Source organism: Plectrocnemia conspersa, unplaced genomic scaffold (assembly GCF_051122295.1).
Source record: "Plectrocnemia conspersa isolate PC_06_02 unplaced genomic scaffold, ASM5112229v1 ptg000009l, whole genome shotgun sequence".
Classification (NCBI taxonomy): Eukaryota; Metazoa; Arthropoda; class Insecta; order Trichoptera; family Polycentropodidae; genus Plectrocnemia; species Plectrocnemia conspersa.
Window position 1 is genome coordinate 8,160,904 of NW_028277173.1, and position 22,537 is coordinate 8,183,440.

General features: G+C 32.6%; 3 protein-coding genes across 3 annotated transcripts in view; 1 reads left to right on the forward strand and 2 right to left on the reverse strand.

The window, feature by feature from the left end:
* Window positions 1-1,018, reverse strand: part of Naa15-16 (N-alpha-acetyltransferase 15/16) — a 100,492-nt gene extending 99,474 nt beyond the window's left edge. The window contains exon 1 of the mRNA XM_088193365.1: window positions 868-1,018. Within this exon, the coding sequence (XP_088049491.1) occupies window positions 868-924 (57 nt within the window). The 5' untranslated portion in view covers window positions 925-1,018. The remainder of the gene's footprint in view (window positions 1-867) is intronic.
* A 3,190-nt stretch (window positions 1,019-4,208) lies between these two features.
* Window positions 4,209-6,702, forward strand: LOC148231801 (uncharacterized). The gene is made up of 2 exons (XM_088193369.1): window positions 4,209-4,456; window positions 4,602-6,702. Exon 2 carries the CDS (start codon window positions 4,628-4,630, stop codon window positions 5,390-5,392), a length of 765 nt encoding a protein of 254 aa, XP_088049495.1. The 5' UTR covers window positions 4,209-4,456; window positions 4,602-4,627; the 3' UTR covers window positions 5,393-6,702.
* A 90-nt stretch (window positions 6,703-6,792) lies between these two features.
* Window positions 6,793-22,537, reverse strand: part of Ndf (Nucleosome-destabilizing factor) — a 40,537-nt gene continuing 24,792 nt past the window's right edge. The window contains exons 8-12 of the mRNA XM_088193367.1: window positions 8,988-9,098; window positions 8,785-8,928; window positions 8,596-8,719; window positions 8,349-8,528; window positions 6,793-8,282 (exon numbers count right to left, since the gene is read on the reverse strand). Coding sequence (XP_088049493.1) covers window positions 8,083-8,282; window positions 8,349-8,528; window positions 8,596-8,719; window positions 8,785-8,928; window positions 8,988-9,098 — 759 coding nt within the window. The 3' untranslated portion in view covers window positions 6,793-8,082. The remainder of the gene's footprint in view (window positions 8,283-8,348; window positions 8,529-8,595; window positions 8,720-8,784; window positions 8,929-8,987; window positions 9,099-22,537) is intronic.

Below are 22,537 nucleotides of genomic sequence, written 5' to 3' on the forward strand. Positions count from 1 at the left end.
TCTTCTTGTTATAAATCTGTGTTGCGCAAAGTTCTCGCGAAGCAGCCCGTTTTTGCAGATCATGTGGGAAGAAAACGACCCGTCGGTCAAGTGTTAAGTAGTGCTAGGAACACAAAAGCACTTTGGAAATCATATCATATTTACTTTAACCAAGCTCATGAAACTGGAATAGTTCCATATTTGTAAGCTTCAATTTTTTAAAAGATTTACTTTTAATAAATGATAAGAATCTTTTAAACTTTCTAAAACCTTGCAGGAAGGACATGTTTCAGTTTTTAGAGCTGACAGATTACAGTGGCCAATTATTATTGAACATTTAAATTAAAACAAAGTATTCATTGAAAATAAGCAGAAGCTATTACCAAAAGGAAAACATTTTAAATCCTAAACGAGACAAAGACATAATCTGATAAATAAGACGACTAAAAGGAGTTCCTATTATTGTTCCCAAAACCGAAGTATGGTATGGAAATTGAGTAATTATTGTATCAATCACAGTTAATAAATAGTTGTAAGAGATTAACTGTCTGCAATACGTTTTTTGAATTGTACAATTCGAATATCACTAATATTCTTCCCAAAATGTGCCATTCACTTTTGTTCATGTAATTGTGATCATTTTAGCAACAAATATGCTTTCTGAAGGCAATGCAAGATGAATGAACTAAAAAGCACAATATTGACCGTCTATTTATGAAAAGATCAAAATAGTCCCAACATATAATAGTATTCCTATAAGACGAATTCGGGCAAGGAGAGGCATCAGGTATCGTGGCGTTCGAGGATATTAGAAAACGACGACAATTCGACGCAAATTGAAGGCGGCTGGAGCTAGCGTATAGGTTATGGTGTCGGCATTGGTCTCACTAGGATTCTCTTGAAGAGCGCGTTCTCCTTGGGCGGCAGCGGATTGGCGGCGGGCATGACTGCGGGGTGTGGGGCGCAATGGGGCGCGGGGGGCGGCCGCGTGCTGCCCTTCGGCTGCCAAAGGCGGTCACGTGACGCGACCACTCGTACTGGCAACACTCGCACCTGTCATCCGGCGTGCGGAACCTCTTTCGTCGACGATTCGTACTTTGACGGCGATTTCTCGTCGATCAATCGAGGGTCTATTTTATCGATTTCGTTTACGACACTAGGAAATCAATGTTTTCGGGCAAATGAGATTTAATGGCATTCGATGATTTATGATATTTTTGGGGGTGGCAACAACAGCCCGAAAAGGGCAATGCCCGATATAATGACTATACAATATTTAAAAAATGTTTGAATTTTAATTTTTATACTAATGCTTTTCGTGCCAATCAATTAAATGGCATACTGCGATAAAATATTATTAAATTAAGACCGAGAAACAGCAATGACTACGAAAAGATAGATAATTTTATATTAAATACATCATATAAATAAGACAGTTTGTATTATTTATGAAAATGTTATAATGAAAATTATTTTACACAAAAATAATTCTAAATAAATACAATAATTATTCACATATAAGTATTTGCAACCCTTCTCAACTATCTGCCATGATGACCGTATTGTCAGCATATAATAGTTCGGCAGATGTTTGGTGACGAGTGGCAACTAGACACAGTTAAAGCTGCTGCACTGAATGTATATAGTTACATGCTATATTTAAATATATGCATTTGAAAGATGAACGAGGCAGCACCGGCCGTTGTTTATCCATCCATGTCCACAAAAAAATGTGCCACCGTCACATCAGTATTACCAGAGTACCGCCAAGTTTTGTGCATAATAAAATAAATACATATGTATATAAATAGGCCTCCACAATAGGTTATTGAGCATATTTGATTCTTAATATGTTTATCTATTGGTTTGTGTTCAACAGTGCTTCGTCAAAAAAAATTCTTAATAATTAGTACAAATCATAGAGGATAAAATTATAAGTTATTATCGTATGTTTCTGTGTTTTTTAAACTAGTTTCATAAATCTCTCTTCTTGACAATATTGCAATATGCCGTAACCTGCACACTACAAATAACTAATGTAGAAGTGTGTTTATAAATTTTCAAATATATACAGAATGCGGCAGAATCGATTAAGCAGTTTTTAGAAGTATGGGGGCCAATATAGATTTGTTATGGCCAAAACTGGTCGGCGCAGAAATAGCGGTGTTGTGACGGCTCTCTCTCTTCCGGCAAGCTTGTAAGGGTTCGGACGCGTGCCGTCGCGCGTCCGCCCCATTTTTGTAATGTAATCACCGTCAATCTTCAATAAATATTACTGCAGCGGCTCAATCTGTGTCTCATTGCCACCCGCCATCATCACAGCCCCTAAACTGGTGACCCCGACGTGATCCTGAGCACAGATATGGAGTCAGACGAAAAATGGCAGACACAGACGCCGCTGCAGTACAAAAAGCCGAGCCGCTGCAAACCCACTTGCTGCCACCCCGCCGGAGCTTCCCTGGATCCGGACTCGAGCTGGCGGACCACCAAGACGATGGGCCTGCGCCTCCGACCATGAGCCGCCATCGTCAGCCGCCGCCGCCGCCGACCACGTGACCCAGGAAGCATCCGGCGCCACCACGCGCCTCCAGCGAGAAGCCACCGAAGTGCTGCCGTAGACCAGGCTCGAGTGGACCACGCGTGACCCGTCACGCACCCGTAGGGCTACGCCCCCGCGACTCCGAGCTCGAACCGCATGTTCGGGGCCCGTCACGCGCGCGCCCTGTGTAGCTGCACCGACGCACCACAGGGCCCCGAAAGGTGCTCCCGGACATGCCCGTTCTTCTCGCGCCCCCTGGAGCCCTACGCGCCGCCCGGGTCTACACGTGTTCCACTCGGCTTGGAGCGAAGCACGCCGCGCGTCACTGGAGGCCGCGCCGCCACACCATACGTCACGACTTTGCTACTTTTGCGCCGCCAGCATTTAATCAACAGCAGCGCCAAGGCCCCCATACCTCCCCCTGGTTATAGTTCGCAATTGTAAATTGCTAGGGCCGGAGCCGTATGGGGGCCAATATAGATTTGTTATGGCCAAAACTGGTCGGCGCAGAAATAGCGGTGTTGTGACGGCTCTCTCTCTTCCGGCAAGCTTGTAAGGGTTCGGACGCGTGCCGTCGCGCGTCCGCCCCATTTTTGTAATGTAATCACCGTCAATCTTCAATAAATATTACTGCAGCGGCTCAATCTGTGTCTCATTGCCACCCGCCATCATCACAGCCCCTAAAGAAGTTAAAAAAAGTAATGGCGGAATATAAAGAAAAGCTATTTTTATTTTCGAAGTAAGAAGTAAATACCATTTATATTCATCAAGTTTTGAAAATAATGTTCCCAAGATGGCGGCCATTAGCAGTAACCCACTATTAGAGAGGATCTTTGAAGTTTTGTACAGTTTGTTCACACATATCGCGGGGTGTGGCGTTAACTTATTCAATAATCCGCTCCTTTAGCTCCGCTAGGGTGTGAGAGCTACGCTTTAATAACTTTTCCTTCAGATATTCCCATAGAAATAAATTACAAATACTCAAATCTGGCGACCGCGCAAACCAACCCACATCACCCTTTAAAGAGACCAAACTATTATTTATTGTACGTATAAAAAAGGGCTAAAGAAACTTATACCTGAAAAACATCAGTACATACATTGAAACAACTAGTTTAGTTCAGACTCGTTATTTGAGGTAGGTTTTCACTTTAGATGAATATATTCTTGCTATGATTTTTAGTCCCTTCTCCCCTTCCTCCTTCTCGGCAGGCATGGTTGAGATTCCACCAAAAGTCGCCAATAGAGTGTGTATATCACACCAGAGTGCTACCAGAAAGCCGTCAAGTTTTAATCTTAATAAAACCTAAATAAATATATATAAATGATATTTATACCATGCTATCAGAATGTCACCTAGTTTTGTGCTAACAAAATTAATCGCTCCGCAACAATTGGTACTAGGTTTTTATATTATAAAATCTCGACATTATTTAAACTGTTAAATTTAAATATTTTTCAATACATATTAAAATAATTGTAAAAAACAACGAATCTATTATTTTTATACACTATTGATATATTTAATTTTTAATCAAAATATTGCAACTTTTATGTGATATTAAATATTCACAAGGACACCGGAGGCTAATAAATATTTTTTTCGGTTTAACTTGCTTATAATTACTGGTTGATAAAATATTCTAATTCACATGTTGAATGCATTATTTTTATACTGGCAGCACCGAACAATTACACACATACCAGTCAACCCGGAGAGTTGTGTGTTTACATTATAATCGCCAAAGATTCAATCGATAACAATTAGTGCGAATATCTGATAAATTTAAATTGTCGACTTGTAATTTTCTAGTTGTCAAATTGTCATTTTATACAGCAACAAAAAAAGTCCTACGAATACTGTTATCAATGAAATGTTTAACAACTAAAAATAGTTAATCGTGGCACTTACTGATATTTAAACAAGTTTCTATTATAGTAAGTTTTGTATTAAAACTGGACAGTTATGTATATATATTTGTTATCAAAATCATATACTAAAAGTGAAAGTGCATTCTTCTTTGATTTAACAATCGATGAATGTTTTGTAATGGTATTAAAATATTGTTTTCTTTCATTACAGATAATTGTGTCGTAAAAAGCATCTAAATGAGAAAGATGGGCTTTGAAAATATGAGATCTGGAAATTCCAGATATCAAAACCTAGTATTGGCGCTAATTATCGTATGCTTATATTTAACGTACACTTGGTGGTATTTATCGACGCAAAACTATGAATTACTCAAGCAAATGGACGATATAGGCGAACAACTCAGAGTGTGTTCGGACGAAAGAGTCTCGTGCGTAAACAGAAAAAACAATATGGACTCGCAGTTACGAGAGACTGAATCTAGAATGGCCGATATGAAAATGAGCGAGTTCAAATCGTTGGATATGATCAAGAAGCAAAAAATTGACGTGGTCTTACTATCGAAAACGGCAGAAAAAGCTAAACAAGAACTTCAATATTGCCAGACAAAATTAGAATCGTTGGAAAAGTTAGACAAAAGTAAATCGACCATATTAGAGACTATGAGAATAGAGAAAGATACAATTTCGGCGCAGCTGATCGAAACTAAAGAGAAAGTTAATCAATTAGAATTGACTCTGAAGAGCTTCAAGCAGACGACGGCCGCAAACATTTCTAAACCTGCTTCAGAAGTGTTAGCGATATCGAGGACTGTTTCGCCTATACCGAAACCGAAAGCCGTCGACGATCAAGATATAAATATTCAAGACTTGCAGCAAGAGGGACAAAACATCGTGAATGAACCGATCCAAGATGGAAACCATGCAATCGACGACCCTCAAGATCAGATAGATAACGCAGCAATCGAAGACATGGACGGTCAGGACGTAATAAAGAAACCATAAGTAATTCAATACTTTTCAAAATTCCTATGTGCCTGAATATATATATGTATGTATATATTCTATTAAATGAATTACTATTTCTTAGACTTCAATACGATTGAAAAATGTATTATAATGTTTTTATATATAAAAGAGTGAGTTAAATGAAAGCAAGATATAAATACATAACATAAGATCCGCTCTAGACCCAAAAGATCAGCATAATCTTTTCCACACTATTTCTTAGGTTTCCTTGAATCCAGGTTTCAATTTTCATTTAATCTTTGAGTTTTACACCTTCACTACTCAAAAAAGAAAACTGGTGCATGTTGCAAGTAGGGGGACAATTTTAACCCCTTTTTGGTCATGCCCGAGTTAACTCGGAAATTTATATTTTGTGAATTCTCATCTCCAAAATCAGCAAGTTCCTCAAAAAAAAAAATTCATAACATTTTTTGTTAAAAATTAAATTTGTACTAATATTTTTAAATGCTTTACAACGACTGCATAGGAAAGGGTGGGTCTGTGCAAGATATTTTTGAGTCATTTTTAAAAAATCTTCATGTTGCCTATTTTGTATAGTCACGTCTCCAAAGTACATGTAATACTGTTCCCAATTTACAGACAATTCAATGGTGTTTTTAAATTTGATCATACTTTCATTTGACTCACACTCTTGTATAATGTATGTATATATAAGAAGTATGTTAAGTGTATTATGAAATAATCTAGTAATCCTCCAAGAATTAAATAAATATGCTTGGCTCAAATTAAATAATAAACAATCAACTTACTTGATAAATTAAGAAATAAACAGCAAAGCACTTTTAGTAAAATGACATTTAATTATTTTAAGAATCAAGTTTTAAATAAAATTATATAAATGGAGGAATTGCCAATATGATTATTTTGTATGAGTGATATATGTAATAAAATTATTTTCACTAGTCTAATATTAAAAACATACAATGGGCATTTTTTTGTAACTATTGGTTGCCATTATATATATATACTCTTTAGTATAATCGTAAACATTTTTATAATCATTTTAAAAAAATGACCATGAACTCTGGTTTTAAGAATTGATGTATCTATCATATTGCATTTATCTATCCAAAAGAATTGTGTATATCAATAAATATATAATGTTCAATTTATGTAATTTTTCATATCAAGTTTCATTCTATAGTGTGAATTGGAAATTTTAATATGGGAATGTATTTAATTAATGTAATTTGAGAATTTCAATTTATTTTTATAGAACTGTTTCGAATCGTATTTTTCTAAAATACAATATTGTGTAAACAAATAAAAAACCACTTTTAATTCAATTTGTTTAATTTAATCGACGCTTATTCGTATATTGTGATGTAAACGGGAGAATGGATAATGATTGGAAAAATATACACTAAAACACCATGTGACAGGAAAATAGAGTTTAATATTAACTTTTAAATATATTTTAAAGTCAATTTCGCTTACAAATAATTTAAAAAACCGATCAATTAAAATGCTGAAAATATGGATATATAATAAACATGTTATAAAAAATAATAGATAAAAACTATTTTGCACACATTGTCTAAATTAATTATAGCTATGCATATATTTATATAAAAGAATACAAAAATGATGTAAGTCGTAATAGCTGAACTCACTGTTTATCCAGTTTGTTAAAAAATATGACGTCCAAATAGAAAAGCTAATAAATAAATAGCATGATGAAAATATTATAAATAAAAAACTACACCAGAAAATGATATTGAATATGTAACTGAAATTGATTATTCCTTTTACCGTGACTTTAAACAATTACATTTATGAAAAAAACTTAACTAACATAAGATTAATCTATAACTGATCACGTTGTTAAACATTTGGTTAATATACATAAGGTGTATATTTTTAATCGTCAAATAAATTGTTACAAAATTAAAAATAAACTTGTTCAGCAATTGTAATTCACGTCATTGCACTGTATGTGACGCATGAACGTCACCAGAAAAGTATATATAAAAAATATCCAAACGAGGGAATGAACTTTACAAACACGTTAAAAATGGTCCTGTCAATTTATAATGTTCTTAAAATACACAGTATTTTAAAATTCTCTTTGAATAAAGATATTTGAAAATTTAATACTACTTTAACATGCCAACTGCAATTTATTTGCATATATATATATATTAAACCGATACATTATGTATTTACATATATAATGGATCAATAATAATTAAACTTTACTCTGTCAAATATCATTCAAAAATGTATTTCAAAACACCGATATAACTTTACAGAAAAATCTCGAGATAACGAATATCTCTATAACTGACCAACCATAGTTTTGTATTCATATTATAACGAAACCCAATATATTGTCAAAGGTGTGATATTTTAGTCAAAAGTGCCAAAAAGGAATTAGATGTATTCGCTATGAAATCAATATACTTTTATATTTGAACTTACAAATCTATATATATATATATATTTATATCTATGCGTTTCGTTTCTTTTACATATAAAAGATATTTATTTTCTGACGCCGTTCATTCGCGAGATTCTTACATACTACAATCGACTTAAGTTGGTCAATAATTGTATTTACACAAAATCAAAATACGGACGTTGCCGACTAATCGACGACGCTTGAGTGCCAGCAAATATAATGTCGTTTTAAATGCATTAAAAAAGATTGAATCGTCGATCAGCAATCAAAATCTAGCTCTTATGTAGACGGCACTTGCGTCATGATTAGAATATCCGAGGCGTTTGGCATGCTTGAATATTTCATTGGTGGTGGCGGTGAGCGGTAACGATTGCTCCAGCGAATCGCCCATACCCAAAACCAACTTCAGATCCTTCTGAAGATGTGACAGAGGCTGATGAGTCGTGTATGTTTTCTCCATCATGGCTAAAAAATAAATTAAAGCAATTAATCTTTAACTTTTTTAAGGTTTATAGCGACAAATCCACTTACCTTTTCCTTTCAAAATTAGCTCCGGACAAGATAAATTTGTTAGCTCGAGAACTTCTAACAAATCCCTTTGGTTTAGACCGGCACGATCGGCCAACGCCATACCCTCCGCGAGTCCCGCTAATACGACTCCGTGGATCAATTGAAGGACGAGGTTCATTTGGGAAGCGTTGCCAATTTCGCCTTAAGAAACATAAAATACAATTAAAATCATCATATAAAAACACAAAAATATATATTATACGCTTACCTAAATAAAACGAGCTTTTACTCATGGCCTCAAAGCATGTCTGGCAATCGTCGAACAAGCTACGGTCTCCGGCCGCTAAAACTATCAATGTACCTTGCTCTGCTTCAGTTTTAGACCCTTGAATCTACAATAATCAATGATTAGATAAACAATACAAATACCGATATAAATTATTTAATAAAATTCAACCTGAGCCTCTAAATATCTTGCACCCTTTCCTGTAATAGCGTCGGCAATGTCTTTAGAGGTATCGGAATCGATGGTTGTCATCTCGACGTATCCCTTCGACTCCAAAGAGGTGCAATGTAAAACGCCACAATTTCCGAACACCATCTATATGGGGATTGTATAAGTTAATAAAGCTCATTACAAAATAGAGCATACGAGTGTACCTCTTTTGCAACTGAGGGGTCGGAGACACATGTGAATGTAATATCAGCTTCTTCGATAACATCGCAGGGTGTTACGGCTGTTTTAGCGCCAGCAGCCTCAAAATCCTTGACCTGAAACAATGATAAACTAGGAATTAATATCAATTATACACAAGAAAAATAGAGAAATAAATTATATTGTTTTTCTATTTTTTTACTGTACAAATATAATTAAAAATATATCTTTAAAGTGATTCAATAATACGTTTATAACGTTACATTGTCTTTTTGGTCATAATATTAATGTAGTAATTAGCAATTTGAGATAAAATAATGAAGATTCGTTAAAAATTCATTAAACAATTTGAATTCCGAGAAGTGTTCGTAGTGCAATATATAGACATTCTATAATTAAATGTGATAATTGATAGCGTTGTAGGGCAAATGAAATTATATTCATACAACAATAAATTTGATCATAAAATACCTAATAATTCAACATGGAATTCTTCTCGTCTAATGCAATACTTGTATTTTTTTTTGTACAAAGAAACGGCAGGGACGTCACTAAAATTCATATTATTTTATCATTAAATGATGTGTATTTTTCCAGACAAATTTTTCCCTATTTAGAATCCACGTCAAAAGTCATCGCCATTACAGTGGAAACGCTGTTATTTAGCGTTCATATTAAGACTTTTTATAGCAATAATACGACTTACAATAAGTGAGATTCGAATGAAGCATATCTAAACCGAATTTTGCCCAATAGGAGAGCGCAAAAAACAATTATCCCTTCTCAGAAATCAAAAATCCACGTCAAAAGCAATAAAATGCTGTCGGCGCCGTTGCAGTGGGAACGCTCATAACCGAGCGTTCCCACTGCAGCAGTGTCAAAATTCGTTTTGAATATACTTTAACCAATACTCTCATATCAGAAGTCCATAGTATTATTGGTAAGGATAGTTATCATATTTTTAAACATTATAATATCAAAGTGCTGATAAGCTATGACGTAATATATGAAATGCGACGTCTGTTTGTACTTCATCTGCTAACTTTCATAAAAGCCGAATAATATACAAAAAATATGTAAAATAAATTAACGAAATTTTATAACAGAAAAGTGTTCAAATAAATGCAATATAAAATAATAATAAATACAAACAGCAGAAATTATTATGGAAAAATACGAATAAAAAAAATAAATATATATATTTAAAAATTTTTTTTTGTATGTACATGTATTATGATTTTTATAGAGCGTGGTATAAATCCGCATCTCGCATCTAAAGGGTTAAGAAACATAAATATATGTTGCAGCTTCGGAATATTTTTTGACTATCAGGAGACCCTTAACTACCCTCGTTAAAAAGTTGATCATTGTATAACACATATACTATTTATACGAAATATAACAGTTTTGTGGACACAATGACTCCCTGTAATTTTAATCAGATTATGTTTAAACTTATATTAAAAATTGATTTACCAGTCTTATTTACCTTCTTTTTGCAAGAATGTTCTAAAATATATTGTAAAAAATATATAAAAACGGAAAATATACAATGTCTTTAATTGCAAGTGTTTTCGTTCATGTTGCATAAGTTTAGCAATAATAGATATCGCTCAGAGAATGGTTTCATTTTTAGCCGTCTTGCATTTAATAGATCCCGTTTTTAGCGTTAATCGAATTCTATTGTACTATGTTGTTCCTTTTCTGATGTCGCTAAAACGCCGTCTCTGTGCAAATTAATTTTTATAATTACTATATAAATCAATTATAAAGCCACGATTATGGATGGTACAACCAACAAATAAAAAAACTTTGAGAAGCTACAAACTGAAGACGAATCGTACTCGATAATTTCGACACTAGAAATAACAACAACCTTAAGATTTTATTATATAGAGATCATTTAATTTTGACTTATGACAAAATAATAATAAAAAGTTATAATTATGAAAAAATAATGGCGCAAGTTTTGCGTACTAATATGTTCATAGCTATGAATTCAAATGCATTAAAAGTAATTATTTTATATTATTTAAAAAAAAAATGTTGCCATATTAAGAAACTGAATCGACAACATTTTTATGGTCGTGTGCGGCGTAGCACATTCGAGTTTCCACCGCTCGCCGCTAGATGTCTCTAGAGCCCAACCGAGCTCCGCTCATCCACGCGGTCACGCGGGTCGAGCAGACGCTACGTGTCATTGTGAAATGCCGAGCGAGAAAATCAACGCGGCGGCCATTTTCATTTTTATTGCGTCCATGTTTTTTTCAGCCGCGTTCGTTTTCGCAAAACCGGAACGCTATATAGCCGCGATGCATTCGCAACTCTGTGACGACACTTCTGGCGTTTCTTACTGTAAAATGGATTATCTATTACATAAACGCGGCCTTGAATGTATTTAAAATTTGTAGCTAAAACGCTACAAAAGTATGCGAGCTCATTAAAAATGAGTAAATAAACAAATCGTTATTTGAACCCAACCTCCGCATGAACGACGGGGTTAACTTGAAACGCAACACGTAGACACAGATAGATAGGTAGCTACGTGGCGCTACGTAGCCGTAGCGATCGATCGGTCGGCGAACAGCTGACCCATATGAAATAGCTGGAGATGTGTTTTCTGACGTTGTTTACAAACAAGCATATCGAAAAGATATGAATCTGAATAATTATTGTCAGATAACACATTCTACGCCTCTCAGCCAAACACGATCGATTAAATTGATCTGCATTGTTAAAATTCAATGCAATTACACACATTTCAATGACAATAGCGCGTAGATAACTTTGTTTTGAGTTATTAATAATATTTTTAAGCCAAATAGGACAAATTTAAATCATGCGTCATTTTTGTTATCTTGTGTACAAGATAACAAATAAAAAAATTAGCGCGTAAAATTCGTAAGCAGAAGTATATACGCACATAGAAAAAATCCGAATACAAAAACAATAACCACACATTAAATCTATATATTTTAAAGATTATATAAAAATTATAAATACATACATATATTATTTTTATTACTGAAAAACATAATTTTTTATATTTAAAAATAATGAATTATTTTTATTCTATTTTAAAATATATTCAACTTCAAATAAAAGATAAACGTGTAAAAAAGTTGTTTTATTTGTACACATTAAAGCTGTTTTTAGTTCAAATTTTACAGTCCTTTTGTATCATCAATCAAGCACTTTTTAAAGTTGCTAAGGGGCGGTGTCGACAACCCGTCAATGCCCCTGCGACTTTCAGCTGCGAAATTTAGAGTGCCCTTGAGAGTCGCGATCGCATTCCTAATTCTTTCCGTTGCGGCCATGACGTCAACTCTCGAGAACGCTTCTCTTGAACGAGCCATCCAGCAACTCAACGAACTTGCAATTTCTGCGATAGCTATGAGCTTGAATAGCTGGATAAAAATATGTGGGATGGTGCTCATCAATTTTAAGTCTGTTCTTTTGATTATTTTTTAAATGTTTATTATTGTTTGTATAATGGTCATCATGACGCATTGGGAAAACTTGTCAAGTCATGATAGTCAGATTTGAAATAAAAAATTAAATTAAATAAGCCATAATTTTAACTACTTTTTATTTGTTAATCGTTTGGCAAAATAATATTTTTTGTTTTTAAATATAAAAAACACATATTTGACATATATTAAATCATAATCTTATATATCTAAATTTTAAAAATATATTCTAAAATATAAAATTAAAATCAATAGTCGCCGATACATTATGGTATATGGTTTACAGTGCTTCAATAAAAAATATGTTTATATATTTTATGACAAATTAATTTTTAAATATTTAAACAATATTTTTTATAAACTTAATTAAATCATTTTATGTTTATGTGTGGCTTTTTCGTCGTTTGTGTTTTTATCTATGTGAGCATTTATCACACAAAGCTTATGTATACGATTGGCGTAAATTAATATATTATTTATTTAATAGTAATCATATGATTTCCCCAATGTTTCATGACTTTATATGAAATAATTAAAAAAATTTAAACACACATGTACATCTGCTATACACGTTATTATACATGCGCATGGCAGTGGGGAGGTTCCAGATGTAGGTCAAGTTCAAAATGTGGGAGTAAGGTAAAATTGCGTTTGTATACACGTATGGAACATGGTGTATTTTATTTTAAACAAAAATGTTTTTTCTTAACCGCGTAAAACGAGGAATAAGTGTATTAATTATTAAAGGTGCTCAGAAATTTGCTTTTTCTAGATTTGAGACTTTCAAACATGGCAGATTCCAATATTTTCATTCCGACGAAAATTAAATGGCGTACGTTATTTTATTTTTTTAAGTTTTAGATTCAGATAAGTCATGCTATGTTTTCCCTGCTTTTCCAAAAACAACCAAATTCAATTTTTCAGCTCATATACATTATAAATAACAGCGTACTGATTTTTTTTTTAAGAATTTTCTCTTCTACAGTACGCAGTAGAAGAGAAAATTCTTGTGAGCAAAATTCATGTTTTTTTTTAACAGACGGACATTAAACTTTGACTGAATTCACAGCATAGCCCTTTCCTTTTAAAGAAAGATCTTTCACATTTAAACACTAGCCATATTTATTTATGAGATTGTATTCGCACGAAAAATGTGCTTAAATTTCATTTAATTTATACGAAACAATTTGTTATATGTAATTTTAGATTTAATGTTCTCTTTTAGAAACTGTCGTCCTTGTGCACAGCATTACTTGTTTGTGCCCACGAAATGTCCCTGACCGTAAAGCTAGTAAAGCCGCATTTAATTACGAATGTTTGTTTGGAGAAAGGATTTGGTTGATATTACCAACATGTTTTTTAGAGAAAACCAAAGATATACAAAGTACAAATATTTGTTTAGCATCAAGTATTTTAATATGCGTTTAAATGTAGTTTGCCTAGAACGCACGCCGGACCTTAGAAATGCATCCTTCGGATTACCTTAAGTTGGTTAGACCTGTTTTACAGGATCATTTAGTGTGAAGCTGGGTAAAATCATTACTTAAAATAAAGCGACCAATGACGTATAAATGGTGCTCTAATAATATTTAGTTTACTAAATGTGAATCATATCCGACTTAGTGTTCACAAAGCAAAACAATCAATGTTATTATTATTATTATTATTGTTTTAAGCTACATTTCCAATTAACGAAACAATATTTTTTTTAATGTTGCACAAATCAATTTATTTTTACTTCTATTATACCATATACATATTTAGTACTTATATTACTGCCGCAATTTAATCTACACATTCAAGTTATTTATAAACATGAAACAATTTTAAGTTCACCAATTCTCAAAACCTCGATAAAAAAAACACGAAATTATTTTTTCGAACAACCAATCGATTTATTCGCAAATATTTATCCGGTTCGAGCATCTGTACTGTGTACACAATTATGAAACTTCAAAGAAAATTGTATAAAACACTATAATCCAAATAGGCGATTATGTTTCAAGGTTTTCACGTCGTTACTTACAACGCTATCAAGCCAACTGAAAAATCTGAAGTGTTTACTTTTTTTCAATGCTCTAAAAAACATTTTCAGCCAAGTCGACTTTGTGTACAATTGATACTATTCAGATATAAACTACTTCAACATTACCTTATCTTCACAGCAAGGTAAGTAGGTACATATATGCATTTTATTACGCAATATTTTTTTAAACATTCAACATGTCAAAATAACATATGCGTCTCGTACGTTTCGGTGTGTTATGCGTAGTAGAAGAAAAAAATATCTTATATTAGATTCGCACATACCGCTGAATTATTCCCAAGCAGTGTTATATTTATTTTTCACGATCTTTTCAGCGCATGTAGTAAAAAATATATTCGCGTATTGAGCAGTCTGGCTTTCGTCGTCGTGACCGTTAAAAATCTGATATTTCCTGGTAGTTTATTTCGATACGCTATATGTCGATCCTTTTTGAAATGAAGTATAAAATACGTTCCGAGCAATAACAAAAAGCCCCAGGGGAGAATGTTGAACCTCCCTTCGATCCGAGATGAGTAGTCGTACGTGAGAGTACGCCAATACACCTCCAGTCGACCCCAAACCGCAGGCACGTATCCATTTTCCTACGCTAAGATTCAAAGAGATACTATAATATGTCCCCTTGAGAATATATTATAAGCATGACTGACGAATACATCAACAAATTATGTATGGACCAAAAGCGAGAAACAGTAAATTTTTAATTAAAAAACAATAAAAATGAACATGGGTAGATCGACAGATTTAGTAAAAAATCGTTAGGATCTGCGTAAATGACAAAGTTTATCAGCCGTGATTAACAGCAATGTAGCGCGAGCAGTGTGTTTAAAATAGCCGTGTTCATTTCTTCTATGCGAAAAAAATTACGATTAAAATACATCGATAGAATCTGTGTATGGCAATTACACAACATAAAACATATTTTGTCACGGATTTAAAGCAATAACAAGTGACGTTTATGATGAAGAAATTAGTGAAAGGCCACTCGTTGACATTGATAAAAATAAAGAGAGGGATTGATGAACATAATGACGTCGGAATTAAAAAATTTGTTCTACCATTCTACCGAATATTTTTCGTGAAACTGTTCCGACTTTGGTTAAACATCCCTTATCTCTGTATTAAAATTAAAACATGCAGCGTAGCCATTCTCAAAAATAGTATCATTAAAATTACTGCCATTCGACTACCTCATATAAGACACGTTTATGATCTTAATTAGGGTAAAACTGGAATAACCGGGTACCCGCGCGTTTTAAAAATAACAAAAAGTACACGGTCATGTTAATTTCAATATAATATTTGATTTCTTCATATGAAATATATTTCACATAATTTTCAAGATGCAAAATTCTCCTTCTATATCGCAAAATACATTTAGATATAGGTGGGTAGTGAGAGTGTTGTATCGAAAAGGGAAAGGTAATCCAACAGTATGAATATAAGTTTTATGACACATTTTGTTGTCGTTTAACAAAAAAATAAAATGCTAGTATTTGCAAAAACAAGTTAAAACGACATTTAAGTATATTATTTACTATTAGTGATTTATAATCGTTAGTCTTGCTCGCTCGTTATCTATCGGTTAATGGTTAGCATCGCTAGCACGAAATGTGAACAGATTTTTTCAACTATTCTAATGCAATTTTGATACCAACCAATATATAATTAATATTTATTATCGTTTGATAAGTAATAACAAATATTTACTTTTCATTTTTGCAAAAATGAAAAGAGCAAATTCTGCATATACAATTAGGTGATCTGCATGTACATACAAAAATTTATGATGCTTTCAAGTTTATAATCCGCGAGAGTTAATAATAGTCGGCACTTCATAAAGTTTCTGTTAATCCTTTGACTCATAGTAGAAACACATTTTTCCTCTCAACAATATATTGGGACGGGTGAGCCGTTTCACGTGTTTTACAATAAACAAATTCATATATTAAAATTATCCCACGCTCTATTTATTTGCCTTTCTTTTCACTTTACTTTGGTTTCATGTCAAAGTTTAGTCTTGACTGGACTATAAAATTTATATATTATGACTAAAATTAAAACTTTCTTAGATACAACTGTATTAAAATTACATTAGTTTCAATCTGAAATACATTAGAATGTTATATTTATGAATCACCTAATTGTAATATAAGTTATCAGATTGTTTATCTGTTATTCTACGATTATTTTAAACATAAAATTATCAACCATGATATATTTATAACAAACAATAAATTTATATTATGATTTTAAACAATTCCGTCTGATTTCTATTACAATAAATTTCAAAGTTTCGTTTCATTAATTATACACGCATACAACTTTAATTTTTTATAAGATTTAATGTAAATCATAGTCATTTTACTATCACATACATAGTTATGCAGTTGATATAGTAACATATAAATGTACAATGTTCTTGTTTTCTATATCTATCATTATCCATCGTTTATTTGAACGATATGTGTGTACAGGGATGGCATTTGCGAAGGGGGGGTTGTGGACAGGTGGAAGCTTTTGTCCCCCCCCCCTTCAATTTGTGCAAAAAATGCATGTCATTTAATGAAGTACTATGAATCTTATTAATATCGAAATAATAATAAAAAAACACTGAGTGGCTAATTTTTCTGGCAGGTGGTAGTAAAATTATATGATTTTAAATTTTCCATGTGCTATAATATATACATTTAAATACTTATCATTATTTATTTACATGCAATAAAGAATGTGTATTTTTCAGTGAAGTTATATTTTCACTAGCGAAGTCTAAATACATTTTCACCAGTAGATATATATTTTTAATAGCGAAAATATAATTTAACTGATATGCGCTAATATGCTGCTCTAAAATATCAATGAAATTCAATTTGACAGTTGCGAAATATTCATTTGCTGTTCAAACCTAAACCAAAATACACTCTAAGCAGCCTCATCTCTCAGGGTAAAATAAGCGGAAGAAGTAGACAGATGTCGTACCTCGCATATTGCTCTATAGTTGGTCTGCACTTTGATATCACACAATGTTTTAAAAATATGAGCTATCCTTACTGATATTACTACGACTTTTAATGTAAGAGTGGTCGCAGTGGGAACGCTCATTCCCACTGCGACGTTTTAATTTTCTATTCAAACGGTTTTTTTTATTTTTATAATTAAATACGGTTTGAGCAAAATACGAAAATTAAATATTTTAGTTTATAATATAAATTATAACTATATGTAACAATGAATTTGGACGGGTATTTGGATGCCCTAACCTTAATGTGCATATATGTATTTATGATGTCTTTCACCCCTTTTCATTAATGGTATTCCAAGAGCATGTTTTGAAATAACACGTTAAACAATACACCTGTCGGTCGACAAATAACGAATTGTATTCAAGCGTGGCATAACGAAACCGAAACGTCTGTGTAATAATTTGTATTCTGTCCTTGAAATTGTTTATAGATTTTTATTCAATCGTGCTTCTATTCCTGGTCTGAAGTCATACATCGTCGAATTGGCTCGTTATTTAAATTGAACGAAATTCGTGCATGTGGTCTTGTTTTACAGCCGGTTTACATAAAACCCACATATGAAGTTATATCATAAAAAAAACGCAGAAGTGACGTCTGGATTGAATATTTGGTTTCATTTAAAGACGTCATGTAACGAGTTTTGTTCGCACACAATCGCAATAATAACTTGCTAATAATACGTTCGGTGCATTTCATTAACGAATAGGAAAAAAACATCGACATACGACGACGATAACCTTGTCATGGCGAATATGAACTGTTCGTGCTAAAGCAACAATAAAAATATTATGTTCAATTAGCGATATCGCCATTGTATATACCGTGTTTGTATAAATATTTATCAATGACAATTGACTTTTATGGAAATTTTATCAATAAGATATTACACTCGTGGTTAAATACACGGATAAACGTGTTAATATATATGTAACAATACATATTAAATACATTTCAGCAATAATTTACATCTGAAATATCAGAAGATTAGCGACATGTGCGAATAGTCAAGTTATAATATAGAAAAAATGTATTGATTGCTTTAAATAATTCGCGCGATCCGGTGATGTACACTTCGTGTACATGTCGAAATGTATATCCAGATTGATGGTAAAATAATGACAAAACATGAATGGATGTTAAAATATTTGAATATGCAATGTTTTGAAAGGGTTCAATATCGTCTTATGATTTTATGGTCATACAATAATGTAAAATATACACATGTGCAATGTGCATACATAAAGATTAAATTTTTTTGTGGTACTTTTTTGTTAGCATGTATAAACGCAATATTATTGAAATCATGTACACAATATTATGTGACACATCGTCGAAAAAAACCATATCAAAACGTTATTTCGACACGATAATTGATATGTATTTATTACTCATTTTTTTATGTTTACAATTCGTCAGTGATAAGTAACAATTATTTTTCATCTTTAACAAATTAGAGAAACTGATGCCTTCTATATCTTTATTTGTTAGTTTGGATTTTAAAATCACATTTGCAAACAAATATTTAAGAACTCCTTCCGGCACTGATTGCAAGAATCTGGTACATTTATGTGTGTGGAAGTACTTTTTAAATGAAATTATTGCTGTCAGTAACAAGATTTTTATTATTATTTTGAAATATATTTTGTACATATTTAGAATTATTTTATTAATTGTATTTTAATTTATATATACTATAAAAATAAACATATAATTCTCTACTGTGCGGCCATTCAATTATTTTAATCAATAAAAAAGTAGTTTCTAAAGGCTCGAGCTACACACTTCTGTTTATTAAGGAAGGAAAATCATTTTCCTCGTTCACTGAAGAAAATGTTTCTCGGGAAACGAATAGGTGTAGTGATTTATGGTTGTCTTTTATATTAGTCTGATTGATTGTGGAAACATTTGAAGTAAGATTCTCAATCGAATATTCCATTATTCGCCTGATTTTTAACTATATGAATATTAGAATAATTTATCGAATGAAATTTGAAGAACATGAAAAATTTGTAATAAAAATTAAAAACCCGGACGACCAGTGCTGCTCCAAAATATATATTATTTTATGTGCCTTTATTTTGTATCGAAATGCAAGACAATGAGACGCTTTTAAAAACGAATGTTTATCGACCGTAACTACTATGACCGAAATTCGCAGAATTCGTCCGTTGAACGAAACAAAATGTTAAGTAACGGTAAAAATCAAGATTTTTTTTTACGAATATATTCGAAACTTCATCCATTTTTATTCAATATTCGAATAATTGAAAATCCTTTTGTTCAAAAACAAGAGCATTTATCTAATGCTACCAAAAAATGTACAGAAATTTTATTAAAATAGAGTATAAAATTTCCAATCCAAATATATTCAAATATTTGTCGAAGTGGAATATTTTTAATTTACGCATTGACACAGTTGTGTATTATTAATTAAGGTTTTGCAAATATGACATCGCAAGTAGTCATTAATTTTATTCGATGTACCGCTACATTATTTATAATGTCAATCGTGTATTTTTTTGTTTTGCGAAATTTAACTTCTTATAGCATATTTATGTTATTTACAACAATCATGGCCATAACAACTAGTCGACAAAAAGCAAAAAAGCTTTAAAAAAAATTGTAATTGCTGTTATTCTAGAAAAATTTAGTTATTATTTTATAGCTATGGACTTTTTCAATAGATATATGCTTTGATGGTATTGATTTATCCGTCTACAACTTATGATAATATTTTTTTAAGCATACCGAGTTGTAGTAGTTTTATCAGCAGGTATAATTTAAATAAAATTTCGTAGTCCTGATACTTTGTATACATGTGTACTATTCGATATGTGAATAGCTAAAAGAAACTAATATTTTGAAACTCTACTAGTAACTCATCAATAGTTACCTACCGCTGATTCGAGAAAAATGCCAAATTGAGGATTTTTATTTTTAATATTAAATTGTAAGAATATTTTTAATGTTTCACAATCGCTGCATAAAAAGGATGGGTCCGTGCCAGGTGTTTAAAAATATGCATGATTTCTATGAAGTTTTTATTAGAGGTCGAATGTATTTAAATGATAAAAAAATGTTTAAATACTCTAATCGGCCTTATGTTTGCTTTGGTAATCCAAGAACTACACTAATAATCAGATAATAAGAATGGAATCGGCAAATTGAAAATATGTATGGGGATTTTCCAGAACTATGCCATGAAATTTGGCTGTCGACGAACTTAAGTTTTTTTTATCTTTATCTTGCTTGATATATATATATCAAACATGTCAAGTAACAATAGCTGTTATTGACAATTTTCTCTACGATTACGGGAGTTCCAAATTTTCTTATAACTCAACGCTCTGGAGTCAATTCTGTTCCTTTGATTATTCGAGTTTATCCTATTGAAGTTTGTTTTCTTTTCCAGTTCTCTGTTCATCAATAATATCACGTATTATCTATTACATATTTTTTATTATTTTTAAGTTAAAATGAGAATTTTCATTTCTTGAGAAAGGAAAAACATCGGGAAACTAGAATGCCTACTCATTATAATAGCATAGGTTACTCATTCTGATCAACTCATCGACCGCAGAGAAGAGAAAACAAAAACGTAACGATCGGAACGTTGTGCAAAAGTATAGATTTTACACACGCGTTACATAACATCGCCGACGGCGAAATACACGATATAGAAAATAATAATAAAAATCCTTTCACTCCATTGCCAAAGTCTGGTGCGCCGGCTTATAATGACGTTTCAAATTTAGATTTCCAAAAGTCAAGCGGCCGTGGTAAAAACTCCTTCAAAACGACCGTCCTTGGTCGTTCGTCGCGCAGAAAGGCGACCACTTCAATTAGCGAATCTAGTGAATTGTTTGCTTTTCGCGCTTGATTCGTATTTATTTCTATTGACATAGCTCATTTGGAGCACGATAAGCCAAACACGGTGCGGTTTCATGAGCTGATAAAAAAATAAGAATTTAAATTGTGCTCGAATTACTCGTGGTGCAAAGTTTGCTTCGCCTATCATAAATTAAATCGATGAAAAATTTAAATTTTTGACAACTGAATAGGACACGAACTAATGGGAAAATAATCACGCTCACTTTGTATCGACATTGGCAACACGTTTACGATATTGTAATGTAGATTGTTTTATAATCGATATTCAATCAATCGCGTCACAAAAGGGAGCGAGACATGAGTATGTTCTGTCACCTGAACTTTGCACATCAATCGGAGTTTCCACAAAAATTTTGTGCCGAAATTCAGTTGCTTATCCCGGAATAACATCGTGCGTTGCAATCTAGCCGAGCGTTCCAAATCAATAAATGCAAGGTCAAACATGCACAGCATTTTACGAGGTATCTGCTGCAGAGATCGTTGAAGATTAGTTATAAAAACTCCTCTAGATCATGAGTAATAAGTATTTTTAAATATTTATACACACATGATCGTTTTCTCGGCAAATTTTTATATGAAACAAATGTCAACAGCGAATTTGTTAATGTTAGGGTTAAAAATTATAGCTCAATTAAAAATCTCTAGATAGCGTTTGTGTCAGTATTTATTATCAAGATATCCTAATGAATTGAAAGAGAAAAAATAGTATTACATATTATTTTACCTTGCAATATCAGCATTATTTAAATATACAGTAGACCCCCCAATAACACGGTAAATTGGAACGGGCTATTTGGGTGCATGTAGTTGGAGGACTAGAAAATAATCATACAATTTTTTTGCAATACGTACATACAAATCAAAGTGTGGTAAGATATGGCTCGCCCACACATAAAGTAACGGGAATCAACAGAGCACCGTGTTATTGGGGGGTCTACTATATTTTAACTTGTATCGTAATACGAGTAGTACGTGTCACTTTCTCCCTAACTGAACCTGAGATGATTCTTTTTGCCGTGAAGACATACCTTTTGGAAAATAATTTGCTAATACTCTAGTTCAGGGTTTCCCAAACTATGTTCCGCGGAACACTGGTGTTCCGCGGATCCAAAATAGGTGTTCCGCGG